The 17,304-nt window shown below is 44.0% G+C and overlaps 3 protein-coding genes across 7 annotated transcripts in view; 2 read left to right on the top strand and 1 right to left on the bottom strand.

Moving 5' to 3' along the window:
* The window catches only part of rprml (reprimo-like), a 245,653-nt gene that overhangs the window by 20,805 nt on the left and 207,544 nt on the right, over nucleotides 1–17,304 (bottom strand). The gene's annotated exons all lie outside the window — the stretch shown is intronic.
* Nucleotides 926–4,823, top strand: mettl2a (methyltransferase 2A, methylcytidine). 2 transcript variants are annotated; one of them, XM_069709135.1, is made up of 9 exons: nucleotides 927–1,110; nucleotides 1,843–1,931; nucleotides 2,256–2,515; nucleotides 2,995–3,044; nucleotides 3,158–3,218; nucleotides 3,317–3,456; nucleotides 3,550–3,656; nucleotides 4,031–4,096; nucleotides 4,203–4,823. In XM_069709135.1, the coding sequence occupies exons 1-9, from the start codon at nucleotides 959–961 to the stop codon at nucleotides 4,364–4,366; spliced, it is 1,089 nt and encodes a 362-aa protein (XP_069565236.1). In that variant the 5' UTR covers nucleotides 927–958; the 3' UTR covers nucleotides 4,367–4,823. The 2 variants fall into 2 exon arrangements, with proteins under 2 accessions (XP_069565237.1, XP_069565236.1); XM_069709136.1 differs by lacking the exons at nucleotides 2,995–3,044; nucleotides 3,158–3,218 and having other exon boundaries at nucleotides 926–1,110.
* Nucleotides 5,112–16,874, top strand: tlk2 (tousled-like kinase 2). Of its 3 annotated transcripts, none has more exons than XM_069709114.1 (21): nucleotides 5,112–5,811; nucleotides 6,963–7,045; nucleotides 8,550–8,627; nucleotides 8,732–8,801; nucleotides 8,890–8,933; nucleotides 9,115–9,213; nucleotides 9,655–9,750; nucleotides 9,943–10,035; nucleotides 10,243–10,353; nucleotides 10,512–10,648; nucleotides 10,931–11,083; nucleotides 11,175–11,241; nucleotides 11,332–11,429; nucleotides 12,016–12,097; nucleotides 12,642–12,733; nucleotides 12,850–12,939; nucleotides 13,040–13,209; nucleotides 13,724–13,862; nucleotides 14,784–14,895; nucleotides 15,154–15,261; nucleotides 15,480–16,874. In XM_069709114.1, the coding sequence occupies exons 2-21, from the start codon at nucleotides 6,965–6,967 to the stop codon at nucleotides 15,651–15,653; spliced, it is 2,094 nt and encodes a 697-aa protein (XP_069565215.1). In that variant the 5' UTR covers nucleotides 5,112–5,811; nucleotides 6,963–6,964; the 3' UTR covers nucleotides 15,654–16,874. The 3 variants fall into 3 exon arrangements, with proteins under 3 accessions (XP_069565215.1, XP_069565214.1, XP_069565216.1); XM_069709113.1 differs by having other exon boundaries at nucleotides 5,113–5,811; nucleotides 9,649–9,750; XM_069709115.1 differs by lacking the exon at nucleotides 9,115–9,213 and having other exon boundaries at nucleotides 5,113–5,811; nucleotides 9,649–9,750.

A 17,304-nucleotide genomic window follows, 5' to 3' on the forward strand; every position in this document is an offset into this window, starting at 1 on the left:
TACCCCAGCATTCTGTTATCTGACATCTTTGATCATGTAGCATTTCCCCTACCTTCTGCATCACATCACAGCTCATCATTGCTCTGAGTAATATGACTCTATCTCTGTCTTTGAAAATATATTCCTTCCTTTAAGATGTTAACTGACTTAAAACTCATCACAGTATTGGTGATAGTCTTATATAAGGTATTGTTTATCAATCTGGTAAATAATATTTTAGGGTTGCTCTTGCAGCACACACAACAGCTATATTTGAAAATGTGCATGGAAGTGTAGAAATGTCTTGTTTCTTTCCACTGAAGATAAACACACAGAGACCTTTTTTCCTTTAACACTGTGTATTTCTAAAAGTCACACCGGAGATTTATAACTGCTCTCAGTTAAAAGTTGAGATGTTGCTGTAGGCTATGTGCAAAGACTCCAGGGTGGATTATGTCCAATGTCAACAACATAATTCCACAGATACCAAATGCCAATTTTGATTAAACATACATTTTCTCAAATCTCTGCACAAGATAAGACAAAAACTGACGTTTTCCACTTTGCTCTTTAGGTCTGTTAAGAACTTTAGATGCATGCATATTCAACCTCTTGAACATTTCCAAGACATTTCTTTTATGTGGTTCGTACTGACACCAAAAATAATCCTAACATATGTCTCCCTCTAGTGTATAAACACTGCAGTGGACAGATGCCACAGCACGTGTACAAGAGCAGCCTGCAAGTTTAAATAAGTGGAAACATGTCATTAGAAACTATTTAGACACAATACACAACGTAATCGATCAAAAACATCCTCTCTCTCGTCTAAATGTGCTGCGTCCCATCTCGTGGAACTGTTATTAACCAATTTAAAGACATGTATTTACATTATTCTGCTGAATTACAGTATTTCCGCTGGCCAGTGAACGCACCACAGTTAAACGCCCGGCCCTTCTTCCTTTGCGTCAGTTCCAACATGGCAGCGCCCGATGCTGTGGACGGAGTGGAGGGAGGCAGCAGTGAAACGGGGCTGATTCTGTCCGAGTCAAACACCGGGGACACAAAGAGACCTCAGTTCGGGACCCGCTTCCTCACAGACCCGCGACAGGTGTTCCAGCACAACGCGTGGTCGGTACCTTCCACCACAAACCACCACAAAGGGCCGAGAGATGTTCACGTGCATCTCTGTAACAGCTGCAGGCTGGGACATTAGCACTTACAGTAGTTTAGCAAGCCTTCCTTCTGTAGTGTGATTTTATTCATTTTGTAAAAAGGCTATTATTGCGCAGCTTTGACTTGTTACTGACTATTTTGCATTCGTTGTTTTGGCTCGTTGTTTATCAGAGGACATGTGCTGTTATTTTGGCCTGTTTATACAAACAAATCTCATTATAAAGTCTATTAGGTACTCTTAGGTCATTTTATTATCTATACATCTGATTTGTTCATAATTAACAAAAATAATTTCTTTTTTTTATATATATATTACAGTTCTACATTTAGTTATTAAAATTGTTGCAGATTATTTCTCTGCTGATAATTGATCACTTGGCTTTCAGATGTGTTCTGTTGCCTGATGTACCAGCGTAAATCATTCTGGGTATAAAAAAAATAAAAATCTTTATGCGAATATGTGTATTTGAATGAAAAATTGTTAAAAGTAAGTTTTCCTAGAAGCATCGTCTGATGTAACAGGTTATAGTTTTGCCGGTGATATAGTGTACCACTGGGAAAAGCTTTGTCCTGAATGTCACAAGAAAACCTTCACGTTGAGGTATCTCAGGACCGCCACGTGTTTCTGTGCTGTTATTCGCCGCAGTGCTGCATCCTCACCGGATACTTGTGTTTTGTTTTGGACAGGGACAACGTGGAGTGGACTGATGAGCAAGAAGCAGCTGCCAAGAAGAAAGCCCTGGAAAACAGTCAGCCACTACCTCCAGAGAAACGAGGTGGCGTTATTTCTGTCCACGCTCGTGGCTCATACACACACACGCACACGCACACGCACAATAAGCATTAAGAGTACGTAACAGAAGTATAACTGCTTGTAATCAGCAGGACAGCATCCCACAATGTTGCATTCATTTTTCCTTTCATTTGAGTGACCCTGTCTTTGTTGGAGAATGTTTCTATTTGCGGTGTCCAGATATAAGTCATATTAGTTTTTTTGTCAATCAATATTATACGTAATGTTTCTCTTGTGATGATTTGTAAACATGTCGAGATGCGGTACGTTGTCGCATTAACACGGGTGGTTCACCTTCTTCCCGCAGAGGAATACGACAGCCGGGCCAATCAGTTCTGGAACGAGTTTTACACGATCCACGAGAACCGCTTCTTCAAAGACCGTCACTGGCTCTTCACGGAGTTCCCAGAATTGGCCCCCCAGTGCAGCCCGAACCATGAAGCCCACCCCGCTGTCTGCGGTACAGATGGCAGTCAGCGGGATCAAAAACAATGCGGGGAGTTTGCAGCTTTGTCTCTTGATGATGGCGACTTTCCCGGCTCCTCTGCCAAGTATCGTATCCTGGAGGTGAGAGATTATCATGAGAGCATTTTAAATCTCAGAAACGTGTTAATAGATTTTCATAAAGATTAATTTTTTTTATTTGAGATGCAGATAAAACATTTTTCTGGAAGAAAAACATACATGTTGCACTCAAGAAATTGTATTTATCTGCTGAAGAACGAAAAGCTAAATGGTTTTTAGCTTCAGGATCTCGCTGAAGAATTTGTGGCCACAAAATCACAAAACAGATCTCTAAAAAAGCAGTTTGCTTTGAATTATTTGAGGTGTTCAATCTGTTATTTTCCTCCTGAATTCACATGGGTCACAATGTCGCATGAGAATTGTGCGGCCTCGACAAACGCACATTTTGTAGCAGCTGTAGCAGTCGGTCTTTATATCTGGAGAGGATTCAGTCTCTTGAAACAATGACTCCCGTACTGTGGTACTGCTGACGTGGGGTCAAAAGAAGTAAACGCCGTCTGAATGGATGTACTTTGTTACAGGTTGGCTGCGGTGTGGGAAACACAGTTTTTCCAATACTGAAAACTAACAAGTAAGTGCAGATAAGACATTTTGAGGCATCAGGCCACGTTTAAAAAAAAAAAAAAGACCAGTTATATTGTGCAGCATTATGTGTACTGAAAACTGTAACTTCGCCTTTTGCAGTGACCCGGGACTCTTTGTTTACTGCTGCGATTTCTCCAGCACCGCTGTGGAGTTAGTCAAGGTGAAACGGCTGGGATCATTAAAAAGGATTGATGTCTGCTCATCTTTTGGGTTTTGGGGCTAATTATTGAATTAAATCTGTCTTCTTCTTCTCATCAGACTAATCCGGAGTACGACCCTGGGCGCTGCTTTGCCTTTGTTCACGACTTGAGTGATGTAGAAGCCAATTACCCCGTCCCCGACGGAAGCCTTGATGTTATAGTGCTAATCTTTGTGCTATCAGCGTTGCATCCCAACAAGTAGGAGTTTCTTTCTTTGCCTCGATTCTTTCTTTTTTTTTCCCCCTTTTGGTTTTCGCTCAGCGGGAGTCATTAGATATTACAATGTCTCAGGATGCAGGACTCCATCAGCAGGATAGCACGTCTGCTGAAGCCGGGGGGAGTGATGCTGCTCAGGGACTATGGACGCTACGATATGGCACAACTCCGCTTCAAGAAAGGTTCGTCTGGCTTGAAGCCAAGACAGACTTCGGTCTCTGAAAGATCCATTATTCATGGACTATTTACTGGTATCGATCCTCGGACATGATTTTCATTCACGTCTGTTTGCACGGTTTCAGGATTAACTGATTTATCGGCTCACTCCAAAGCAAAATCTGTGTTTTAATTTTTTTTTTTAAATGACAGTGTGCTGCTTTTAAATATGTTAAAGAACGTTATGGACTACACTTAATGCAAAGAGGACAAGACGTTGCAATCTTTGGACATGTATGCAATATTTACAACGACACCGCAATTTAAAAATGGCAACGCATTAATGAACACGTGTTGAGTAATGTTTGCATTTGTTTGTTGTTGTCTTTATTTCTTTCAGGGAGGTGTCTATCAGAAAACTTTTATGTCCGAGGTGATGGAACACGAGTATATTTCTTTACTCAAGGTAAACATAAGGACATATTAACAGATTTTTATTTTATTTTTTTCAGAGTGACTCTTTAGTCGCGTACTGTATATAAAAATTATTTCCGTGCGTCTTTGTTTTTCAGATGAGCTCCATGAGCTGTTCACTGAGGCGGGGCTGGAGAAAGTGCAGAGCCTCGTGGACAGAAGGCTCCAGGTGAACAGAGGGAAGCAGCTCACCATGTACAGGGTGTGGATCCAGTGCAAGTACCGCAAGGCTCCCGTTCAGCCGCCCGAGACGCAGGGCTGAGAGCGAGGAGAGAAACCCGCCCGGCCCGACCTTCAGCTACAACTGAAACCGGCGGTGTCGGCTTCCTTTAAAGGATGTATAGAACTGAGAAGCTTAAGTTGTGGTTGTGGTGAAAGGAATGCAACAGGATGGTCATTTTCGGTGAAAGCTTTACACAATCTAAGCTGCCACGATGTGGGTGGACTCGTTTTATGGCCAGTGTTCTTAATTGGTGCTGCAGTCCTCGCCCCAAGAGCGATGATTTATCATTTTCTGCCGAGGAGTTCGGTGATCTGAGAAACGGCTGGTTACCCCGGTGTACATCTTTCTACTCTCCCAGACATTGTTGTTGTTTTTTTGTTTTTTTAAAATTTGCTGGTGTTTTGAAATAAACGGCATGATTTTTTTTTTTTTTTTTTTTTTTTTAAGAAAGATGAATGACCTTTTGTACTTGCAAAATAAAGAAAGAAACTATTAGAATTGATTATTTTTTTCCTTAGTATTTTAAATCTGTTTCCATGTGTCCCAATTCTACTTAGTTTCCCACCACAAACAAACAGTTTAACCCACATTTCTGCTTAAATAGCTTGTTAAGATAGAAACAAAACGTTCATTTTGCAGATAATTGATATTAAGTGAGTAAACAGTGTGGGTGTGAATGTCATGGGAATGGAAACTTTGTGGTAAGTGATCATTTAGGAGGTTGTGCGGGAGGGCGTTGTTAAATTGTATTGTGTACAGAGGGATTTGCCATTGGTCCAGACAAGAGATCTGGGGCAGGCGTGGACTGAACGAAGGTGAAAATACTTGGAACAATCTCACGAGAAAATATGAGATTTTACTGATTATTGTTTACATTGCAAAAACATGAGAACCGAACCGAATCGATCCGGATTCAACTGAAACGCTTGCAACAGCACAACTTCCGAAACAGATTGGTTTCTTCCCTGCAGCGAGGAGGGCGAGTGGAGGCGAACTTTGTTTTGATCGAGCTGAAAGCCAGGACCCGAAATTCATCTCACCACCGGGGGAGATAAAGATAAGGGGGGGGTGGGGGGGTAACTAACGCTGGCTTAAAGACATTATTTATACCTGGTGAAAAACGCAGAATCTCGAGGGTCGCCATTGTGTGGAGCGAGATACCCGACCGAGACACGGCATGGTCCTCAGAGACAAGGATGCGATGGGGATCCCCGCCTAAGGAGCACAGAAAGGCGGGTTTGGGATACCCGGAGTCGTCGAGGCCTCCGAGGGGGGGGGGGAGGGGGGATCCTCCGTCGCCTACCTCGAGCCGCACGGCCGCGCTCCAGTGTCTGGATCGTTAACAATCGGCCACGCGAGGGACGCGGCTGCGAATGCGGCCTAAGCCTGGGAGGGTCCTGCCGAGCACCGGGGAAACAACGGGGACGGTTTCGGGGTTAAAAAACGGGACCTCCGGAGGACCGAGAGAAAAACAACAAGTTACAGTAAGTGTCTCGTCAGATTGTCGGGACAAAAAGAAGAGATGTGGACGGGTCTCGTGGCGCGAGCACCTGGCGACGCGGAGCTGGAAGATGCTTTTTTTTTTTTTTTTTTTTTTTTTATGGAGGTAACGCTAGCCCGTTGGGGTACCTAACGTTAGCTTTCTCCTGTTCGTTAAAAGAAAACAAACAAAAAAAAAAAACAGTTCACCTGCTGCGGGTGAAACGAATCCGACCGCCACATTTGGGTCAACATTTATCCACATTTGCCTGATTTTTTTTTTTTTTTGGGGGGGGGGGTGGAGGTGGAGGAGGGTGGAGGAGGAGGAGGAGGAGGGGGGGGTACGTTAGCTCCTTGAGAAAAATCACATCTCGGGTTACTCCGCCAACGTTTAACCGTTAGCTTCCTCCCGATGCTACGCTAAAGTGATGGGTCAACGTTATTAGCTCGTTTAAAACAACCACGTCAGCCTCTCGGGGATCGTTGTTAAGATCGAGGACTCAAATTACGTCTAAAGTTAAAACATTTCACAGAACCCGCTTCTCCAAAATGGAAATACATGCTGCAGGTTGCACTCTTTTTTTTTTTTATTATTTATTTAAATGTATGGGAGCCGTGGGTAAATTAGTCCGTGCTTTTTTTTGGGGGGGGGGGGGGGGCGTTTAACTTCCAACCTTTTGTACAAACTAAGGTACTTGTTGTCTGCTGTGGCCTTTTCCCACTGCTGTGGGGGGGGGGGGGACCTGGCAGTCCCTCCATTAAAGTGACCTTTCGTAACTCCAGCGCCATGTAAGTTACGCCTATAATGCCAGGGCGTTATCACGTGACGCCATCATTTCCCAGCCAGTGACTCTACACATCTGGGCTACGACTTAGATGCAAATCCAATGCCTGTTATTGGCTGTATTTTGTGGGTGAGTGTTTCACTTTGGCAACCAAGTTGCGTGCCCGCTGAACACACATGATGGTGTAAAACATCATTGTCAAGCCTATTGATGACTCAGAGCAGGAATTTTCCACATCTATATAGCTAAAAAAAAAAAACAGCCGTGACTCATCGCACAACCAGTGTCTTTTGAAACGGTGATCCCTCACTCATACTTGAATAACCCAGACTCCACAACGCCTTCCTTAATCTGTGCTCTTGTCTCTGCAGCCATGATGGAAGAACTGCACAGCCTGGACCCCCGACGGCAGGAGCTGTTGGAGGCTCGCTTCACAGGGGTCGGCGTGGCTAAGGTTGGTCTTGCAGCAGATGTCGCGAAGGTCTTGTCGAAAGAAAGTGCTCATCATCGCCGATTTTCTTCATTACACATTGTTTTTTGTTTTTTTAATCTCTTCCTTTTCTTTGTCTCACTCTGCCTCGGTATCATTCTGCTGTTTGGCCTGGACCGGCTTGGCCCCTCTCCTTTTCTTTGTCTGTCTCTGGAGAAGGTTGAGCTGTGTCTGTGTTTTTTGGCTGGTGTGACATGGCATCTCTCCCTGGCTCATGATGTAGTGACTGTATATGCGAGTGGTGATGCCTGCCAAAAAGGCCACGGACGGGACAGGGGGGACAGGGGTGGGGGACAGGGGTGGGGGAGGAGTGAAGGCAGAGGAGGAATGCAGAAATAGTTCATGACCAGGTGTAAGTGGAGGCAGCATTTACCCCGCCGCCCCCCCTTGCTTGCTACATGGGATGGAGCTGTCTTTGTGGAAGGTGATCTTGGAACAGTTAGGGAGTCGGCTCCAGGAGTGGGCCCTGTGCCAGCCATAGGCAGAGCTGGGCCCAGAGCATGGCATGGCTGCTGCCGCAGAGAAAATGGCGGCTTTCGCTAAGGCATCATGCCACAACCACCCTGTATGACAAGAGATGCAATGTGTGTGTGTGTGGTGGGGTGGGGGGGGGGGGGCGCAAAATGAGTGAGAAGTGTGTCAACAAATGGCTGTGGAGAAATATGGGTTGGTGGTCTAAAAGCCCTTCAATGTCACAGAGTAGCTTTGAGTTTTTTTGTTTTTTTTTCTTGACCTTGGACAGCCCCGTGGCACCACCGTTCTCCGTCATCACTGAGTTGGCATAAAAAAAAAGAAAGAAAGATTGTCCTCCTGTGAGGACAAAAGGACAGAACACCCTTTGATAATGGAACACAGGGGGGCCTAAAATTGTTGCAAAGTGCATTTCCTTTTGAACAAACAACCAAGATATTTTCTGGTGGCGGCGGCAGGGAGGTTAAAAAGAAACTGTCATTCTTAGATCAAGCAAAGCCTCTTTTCCCCGGTTTTCTCCAGAAAAGCAAAGAATGGTTGCGTCCATGGTGAACAGGAGAGAAATAGATGACATTATCTAAAGGTGACAGACAGAGAGAGGAAGACATCCCCAGCAGCATGCCTAATGTTCAGCCATTTTAGGAGGGTTCAGTGAGAGAGCTCCAGTGTGCTCTGAATGACTAAGTATCTCTCCCTGATTGGACAGTGCCTGCTGAATTCTGATGTGATTCATTTGATTGACAGGCATCACCTAGGGAACCAGCATTAGTACTGATGCAGGTCTGCATACAGTGGGAAGTTAATGGTGATGGTATTTGGCCAAACCTCCGCCTCAGTTTCTCACTCTTATTTTCCATCTCTGCGTGCGCTCTCTCTTTCTTATAAGTGCATGAATTTGGAACGTACAATTTTAGATGTACATATCTTTTGCGTAGCTTTGTTGTTTAATGGATCCCTGCGCTTTATTTTTATGCGCTCTAACCTCATTTTTAAACAGGGCTCGGGTCAGAATCAAAATGAGTCATCCAATCAGAGTCTATGCAGTGTGGGCTCGCTCAGCGACAAAGAGCTAGAGGTTAGTCTCCATTACATATTAACAGGATTTTTTTTTTTTCCTTCTGTGCCAACCATCTCCCCCGTGTTACTTCATTATACATTTGGTCGATTCTTCCCCGACAGACTCCCGAGAAAAAGGCAAATGACCAGAGAGTGAGAAAACGCAAAGCAGACCACTTTGACAGCAGCCAAGGTGAGATCGTCCCTCTGCTGTGACCTCGTCATCACGCATCCCAAATACCCACCTCCCTCCCTCTGAACTCTCTCCCTCTCTCTTCCAGGCAAAGCAGGCTCAAGGGGACATAAAATTAGCGATTATTTTGAGGTGAGTGCCGGGAAATGTCCCTGTTTCTTTCTAAGATGCTCCATTATTGGGTATATAACTTTTCTCACCTACTTTCTAACCCTTTCTTGTAGCCAGTCTTGGTCTTTCCATTAAACAGCTTTCTTCTTCTTCTTCTTCTTCTTCTTCTTCTTCTTCTTCTGTCTTTTTATGTGTCTGTCAGTTTGCGGGAGGTAGCGGTCCTGGTACCAGCCCTGCCAGGGGAATTCCACCAGTGGTCCGCTCTTCCCCACAACACTCTCTGTCAAACCCCCCTGTCACGGTGAGCATGTTTGCTCTGTGGTCTTTTCTTGTTCTTTTTTTTTTATTTAATTTTTTTAAACACTCTTTCTTTCCATTCTCTCTCTTGCACACTTGCAGTCGACACCAGTGGGTTAAGTTTGTTAACAGTTCGGAAGATTCTGATTGTCGTCTGTAAACACCATTGTTCTTCAATTTTCAAAAGCCTTGAAATCATTTTGAGAGTTTCTAAGTGCTTTTTTTTTTTTTTTTTTTATTTCATTGAGAACATCACTTTGAAATCTTCCATCTCACGTTCCTCTGATGCCATTTCTTGGTTATTGCTTTCCTGAGAGTCTCTTAATGTCATGTTTTATCATGACCGGCAGCTCCGGCTATTAAATAGGATGAAATTCGCAGATGAAGACGCCCCCTGCATGTGTGAGGTTTTTATTGCATGAGTGTTTGTGCCTCCCAGGTGCAGCAGGGAAGCCCCTCCTCCATCAGCTCGGCCAACACGGAGCACTCCACGTGTTCAATGAAGCCCGCTTCTCTTCACGTGCTCCACAAAGCCACACAGGTACATGTCACACACCATCGGGTACAATTCAAAATAAGTTGTTAAACAGTTTGCATACAAACCGAGAAATTAAAAGAACCATCTGAAACTGGGACATATTGTTAGATGGGGCTCCTTGATGCTCAACATATGTCCGGGATGCGGAATGATTCTCCATTAACAAACACTTTTTGTGCTCACTATACCCTTCAGTCTGACCTTACAATAGAGAAACTAACAGCAATGGAGAACAACAAGAACTCTGACCTGGAGAAGAAGGAGGGCCGAATAGACGATTTGCTGCGGGTACTAATCTCATTACACTTCATCCCTGCTACTCTGCCTGCCACTTTCTGTGGTTTTGAAAATATTATGTTCTCTCTGTCTTTGTTTTTTTTACTTCAAGCATGTCAGAGTTGACACATTCCTTCTGTACATGCATAGCCATGTATACATGTTGTGAATTGTTTTGACCCGGCCGTGTTTCTGCTTGTTTTGTATGCTCTGCTCCAGGTGAACTGTGATCTGAGGAGACAAATCGATGAACAGCAGAGGATGCTGGAGCGATACAAGGAGCGCTTAAATAAGTGTGTGACCATGTCCAAGAAGCTGCTCATTGAAAAAGTATGTTCATGTAATAGCACTCTAGATTTATTTTAAGCTACAAGTTTCCAAAGTGAGTGGGTCATTGTGTTGTTTTTTTTTTTTAAAGCCCTGATTTAAACCACATAGAATCAATAGCTCATGTTTGATGCCTGCCTTTTTTTCCCTATTTACTTCAGTCGAAACAGGAGAAGATGGCGTGCCGGGATAAAAGTATGCAGGATAGACTTCGACTGGGTCACTTCACCACAGTGAGACACGGGGCGTCTTTCACTGAGCAGTGGACAGATGGATATGCCTTCCAAAACCTTATTAAGTGAGGCTCCTCAGTTTGTACCTTTTAACCTTCTGCTTTCACAATTTGTCTTTGTTATAACAAATTTAAGAAATTTAGTTTGTTTAAGAGTCAAAAACAACGTACTTCTCTGTTTCATTCCGTTTTACTTTTTTATCTGTCAAGATACATAAACTTACATAAATGTGTTCTTGTAGATTAAGCAAAGTCAGCACATCAACATGGGAGATTACAGTAGATCATAAACAAACAGGGAGATTAATTCTGTCTATATTCCCCACTAATGAATCGTCTTGTTTCCAGACAACAAGAAAGGATCAACTCCCAGCGAGAGGACATTGAAAGGCAGAGGAAGCTGCTGGCCAAACGCAAGCCGCCCTCCATGGCCCAGACGCCACCGCCGAGCCTGGAGCAAAACAAACGCAAAAGCAAGACCAACGGAACAGAAAGTGAAACGTATGCTGCTTCTGTGTATATTTCATAACAGCTGTGTACATATTGGAAATTGAACTGAGTTTTTTTTTTTTTTTTTTTTCTGTTCTCGCAGGTTATCGCAGGCGGAGTATCATGAGCAGGAGGAAATCTTTAAGCTTCGACTAGGCCATCTTAAGAAGGTAATACTTTTTTGGTGTCTCATTGTGGTCTTTCTTTGTATGGATTTTTTTTCCTTAATTGCACAATTGTTATTTTGTCGTCTTTTGCAGGAGGAGGCCGAGATCCAGGCAGAGCTGGAGAGATTGGAGCGGGTTCGGAACCTGCACATACGAGAGCTGAAGAGGATCCACAATGAAGATAATTCCCAGTACGATTTCTTCTTGAGTTCGTTTCAGATGTGGCATATATAACACTGCTGCCTTCATCAATCTGTCCAAGGGAGGCCTTTTGTGTCATTCACACACGGCTGACTTTTCTATTGATGTCCCTTACGGCTTCAGTCAAACATGCCGAATTCATTCAGCCGATGCCGGATCGTCACTGAGAAAGTTGTGTCATTGTCCCCCCCCAAAAAACCCCAAAGCTGTTCCTCTTCACGGTTAAACCTGCTACTTTCAAGCGATGGGATTAGGTCGCAGCTTTTTTAAGCCTCACCTTCTCAGTTGTGCTGATTGGTCGGCAGTGCACTATGCATTAAAACATCCTGTTTCAATAGGCCCTTATCTCGTGCAGGCCTATTCATAGAAGTGACTGCACCATTCAGAGTCGCTCTGTGTTGAAACTGACGAGAAAATCTTACTCGGTCCAATTCGGTAACATTGGTTCTAATGCAGACCTGAGACTGACACATTAAACTGCTGTGGGATTAACAGAAAGCTGTTTGTGTGTATAAGTGGCTGTGTATCTGTTACGACTATAATATTGTATTGTCCGTCCGTCCCGTCCGCCCCCAGATTCAAAGATCACCCTACGCTAAATGACAGATACCTGCTTCTCCATTTACTTGGACGAGGCGGTTTCAGTGAAGTTTACAAGGTGAGACCTTCTTCCCTCCTGCTCTTCTCATAGTTTATACATGGTAAAGATGTTCTTGTTGTTTTAATAAATGTAGACCGTAGACAAGACGTTGTGTTGCATTTGTGCTCTGTTAGTACAGTTGTTCGACTTAAAATGTGGCACAATGTCAAGTCCATGTCGGCACCAAACACATGTTGGTTTCGTACACGGTTGCCTCGCGATTAATGTCATTTTTCTGCTCCTTTTAAAGGTTTGAGGGTTGTCGGTTTAAATATGTGGTACATTTCGAGGCCTGAGATTTTTGTTACACTGTTGAAAACTAATTTAATTTCTGAAAGTGATGACATGTCTGCGCTGCTTATACTTTGCTTATAACACACTCCGTTGACATCAACATTTTGAAGTAAATGATGAAGCTAGAATGTGAGCGTTGTTCCAAGAATCTGCTGTAGTCACAGCAGAAATATTTCATGAGCACAGCTATCAAACGTGAAGCAAAAGTCTCAGTGCAGTAACGCCAAATGCAGTTTTTCTTAACTAATAAGAAGCATTTATTTTCCAGGCCTTTGACTTAACAGAGCAAAGGTATGTTGCTGTCAAAATCCACCAGTTAAACAAGAACTGGAGGGACGAGAAGAAGGAAAATTATCACAAGTGAGTGTTTTTAAGCAAATACGACAGTATATCTACCTGCTCACCATTCACTTTATTCATTGTGCTTTAGATTGACAGTCATAATTAATGGTGAAAATGTGTGTTTTCTTTTCCAGACATGCATGCAGAGAATATAGAATCCATAAAGAGCTGGACCACCCACGAATAGTTAAACTCTACGACTACTTTTCACTTGACACTGACTCGTAAGTCATTCTCTTCCCAACAAATTTCTGCCCTCCCCTCCAAAATATATACTTACGCTCCATTATGTGGTTTTAATACCACTCCGTTGTTGTGGAGCAGATTCTGCACGGTCCTGGAGTACTGCGAGGGCAACGACTTGGACTTCTACCTGAAGCAGCACAAGCTGATGTCCGAGAAGGAGGGCCGCTCCATCATCATGCAGATCGTTAACGCCCTCAAGTACCTCAATGAGATCAGACCGCCCATCATCCACTACGACCTTAAACCCGGTGAGTCTCCACGTCTCTGTAGCTCCGGCGTCGTGGGAGAATACGCCATCTTGTTTCATTTTCTTTGGCACAGTTCTGCTTCACATTAAATTAATAGAAGTACAGCCAGTAAAATGAACTACTTTCCACCCTGCTGCAGCTACTGTACTGCTGATTGGGAGTTTTTTTTTTTTTTTTAATTTTAAATTTTTTTTTATGGGGTGCCAAACACGGGTTATTAACAAGCAGCTAAATGAATGAACACGTAAAGTTATAATTCGGTCATCACGACTGAATGGGGCGAGTCGGTTAAACTCAATTGCTGTTTTAGATTAAGTCTCTAATCCTGCTCATTAATCCATTTAAACCAATATAAGCATGTTTGTTAGTTTGCAGAAACTGACGGCGCTGCCTACAACAGAACTGAATAATCCAAACTTTAATTCATATTTTAACTGGATAAGCATAAATCGGAACGCTTTTCTTTTCTTTTCTTTTTTCTCATACCTGTAAATCCTCTCGTCACCCCGCTCAGGTAACATCCTGCTGGTGAACGGCACCGCCTGCGGGGAGATCAAGATCACAGACTTTGGCCTGTCGAAGATCATGGACGATGACAGCTACAACTCCGTGGACGGGATGGAGCTGACTTCACAGGGAGCGGGGACATACTGGTGAGAAAGTGACAAAGTACAGGACCCGGGGGCGAGACATTAAGCCAGCTGTCGGTAATTACAGCCTCCATATGCATGAACAAGTGAATTACAGAGACGCAAGCAAGGGAGAACGGAGCCGATGCTTTTAAAGATGGCGACGCAGGGAAAAGATCCGTGCTCGTGCGCAGCTCGCGGGGCCCAGTGGGCATGCAGAAGTAGAAACCAGCTAACATCAAACAGAAGCAGGGGATTGTCTCCGGCAGGTGGGACAGAGCAGCCAGATGCTCAAAGCACAGCAGGCACATGGAGACGGGAGATGGAAGACGGATGGCAAACGAGTTGCCGTTAGATAACGAGCACTTGAAGTCACTTGTGCTGATTAGCTGGGTTTGTTCCTTGATAACAGCAAGCAGTGTGTGGCGGGGGGGGTTCTTGTCTTTGATCGTCGATGTACCGTCGTAGGCATAACACTTTCAAGATGGAAAAGCAAAGATACGAAACACAAACAGGGTTATGATCAAATAAAACAACATTTCAGTGTAAAAAGTCAACTTATTAACGGCCAAAGTGCAGTTGTTGCGTCGCGCAACATTTGGATCATTCATCGCTTCACTCACAATAATTAAATGTTACTGAAGTATTTCTCGGTGTTGGTTAAATCTTTTTTTTTTTTTCTCCCTGGGGTACGAGTAAATTCACAAAAGTAATCTTGTTAAGATGAGCCACGTAATGCAAACAATTCTACAGCGAGTGCCTGGTTCTTACTTAGGATGCCATTACTTCCCATGTGGGCACGGAGAGCCGAGATCATGTTGCAAGAAATGATTGTTAAACTCGCCTCGATGTCGTTACTTTAAGAGGCATTTGAAAGTCTATAAATTATAATCGGGTTTGTTGAAATTGACGCGTTTTAACACGGCTCCCCCTTTTCTCCCGTAGGTACCTGCCTCCGGAGTGCTTTGTGGTTGGGAAGGAGCCGCCGAAAATCTCCAACAAGGTGGACGTGTGGTCTGTGGGAGTCATTTTCTACCAGTGTTTGTACGGCCGCAAGGTAGGAGACACACCGAATAACAGAAATGTTGCAACAAGACATTTGAGGTCTAAAGTTTGTATAATAGAAAAGTTAAAGAAAAAAAGAAATGCATTTGGAATATTGTCAAACGGTTTTAATTTTCCGTAAGAATTTATCATTTTAGACCGAAGATTATAACGTTTTAATTGCTCATATTCGCTTCATTTAATTTGTGTTTTGTCCACACTTCGGGGAAACGTACCGGTAACACCTCTTTTCTTCCCCTTTTGTCTCCAGCCCTTCGGCCACAACCAGTCCCAGCAGGACATCCTGCAGGAGAACACCATTCTGAAGGCAACAGATGTTCAGTTTCCCCCAAAACCTGTAGTCACACCTGAAGCTAAGGTACCGCACTTTCTCATCTCACTGCTTTTCTCTTCAACTCCCACAGGACCTTGTGTTCTCTCATTATGCTCTCATGTTCACTTACATGGTCTTTTAGGAGGATTTTTTTTTTCTTTTTTGCAGGGGGGGGTCGGGATCATTGTCGTTTTCTGTTCAAATCTGTGCTTGGGATTTTCTTTTCTCAGATATTTCAATCTCTTATCTTTTCCCCCTTCCAGGCCTTTATAAGGCGCTGTCTAATCTACCGCAAGGAGGACCGCATCGATGTGCACCAGCTGGCCAGCGACCCCTTCCTCATGCCTCACATTCGCAAGTCGGTGGCCTCCTCGGGCACCTCGGGCATGGCCGTGGCCTCCACATCCAGCTCCTCCAACAGCAGCGCCTCAAACTGAGCCCACACCCCTGAACTGAACTTGACCGAATCATTTGAGGAGAGTGGGCTGGGGTAGGGGGGGCGACACCGTGCTGCGTCCCCCCCCTCCCTCCTGACAGCATCCCACTTCGCCACGAAGAGCCCAGTGGGTGGGGAACTGGTCAGATGGCATCGAGGGGTGGGTGAGGAGTCATGGACGGGTGAGGAAGGGGAGACCGACGTCACCCTTCGGGGCCCTCTCATGTCCATCCACCCCGGCCCACCTGTCCTGCTTTCACAAAAAAGGGGGGCGGCATCGTTCTGGGGGTCAAAGCCCCGGATGACTCGCACGGCAATGAAAGGGGCAAGTTGCGGCACTGCGTTGGTGGAAAGTGGGGTTCAGTGTTTTTTGAATTTTTCTTTTTCTGCTTCAAAAAAAAAAAAAAAAAAAAAACCCCAGAGAAAATAAAACGAAGTATAGAACTGCTTCAGCCGGGCCGCATGGAAAGAACCGCGGACGGCCTCATACGCACTCTCACACGTAGACCCATGCATGAGTCGATCTGGTCCGGGGTAGTCGGAACTCCCTCAGCTCAAACATCTGTTTGTTTGTTCTCATCTCTCCTTGAATCTTAACAGAGAGAACCAGTCCGGGCTGTCGTCGTACCAAACCCTGAATACCTATGGCACTACATCATCCAAAACCCGCCGGTCTGGGTAAAATTTCGCCTCAATTAAATTCCAGACCCGGATAGTTTGTGACGAGGAGGGACAGAAGTTAACCATCTCACCACCACCCACCACCCCCTCCCACCACCTCCCGAACCCCTCGTCAAGCTCCTGTGACCAAAGCGTAGAACTTCCAGCTGGTGGCAGTGTTCCACCTCAGTTTTTATAATGAATGGTTTAGAGTTGTGATACTTGATATGGAGTGGAAGCTGTTGAGGAATGACCCCTTTTATGCTTTTATTTTATTTTATTTTTTTAATTTCATTTTTTTTAAACAACTTTTCAATTTTACCAGTTTTATGGAGAAAACGGTTGTGTTTTCAAGTTGCCTTTAATTAAAACTGTTCTCGTTTTGATCGATTCCCCCCCTCCCCTCCCCCCTCTACCATAAACACATATTTATTTAGGTATGTTTGAATTTATTTTTGGCCAATAAAATGCAAGGGACTGGTTTACCTAATAGTACTGTTGGGGGCGATTGGGCCTTAGCAGAACGTTGCATAAACCATTAAATACTATTGGTTAAAACGTGTTTGTTGTGCTCGTCTTCTGTGTTACCGGGTTTCCCATCACTGATTTCTTCAGAGGAATATTCTCTGTTTACAAAACAGCTGAGAGTTCATTTATGAGCATTGTTTCTGTACTTTGTTATTAATTTATTTGTCAGTTTAAAACTGGTTTAACGGACTATAAATCAGATTTAAACACCACTAAATACTCGCATTTAATTGCGTCTACAGTAGCCAGGGATAGGTTGAATTATTCATATTCAGAAGTTGGGTATATTCTCTTATAAGTGAGCAATTTGAACAGGAAACAGACTCTGTTGATAATCAAGAGAAACCAGCTAGCGTTGTGGGTGAGTACAGTGTTGGTGTCATCCAGCAGTCAAATGGGTAAAACATCTTTGAGGATGTCTCATTTTCATAAACCAGGTATTAAAATAAATAAATAAATAAAAA

The sequence above is a fragment of the Brachyistius frenatus genome, unplaced genomic scaffold (genome assembly GCF_029030835.1).
Source record: "Brachyistius frenatus isolate BFR_SWC_R1_liver_20210118 unplaced genomic scaffold, ASM2903083v1 Contig_80, whole genome shotgun sequence".
In the NCBI taxonomy this organism is placed as follows: Eukaryota; Metazoa; Chordata; class Actinopteri; family Embiotocidae; genus Brachyistius; species Brachyistius frenatus.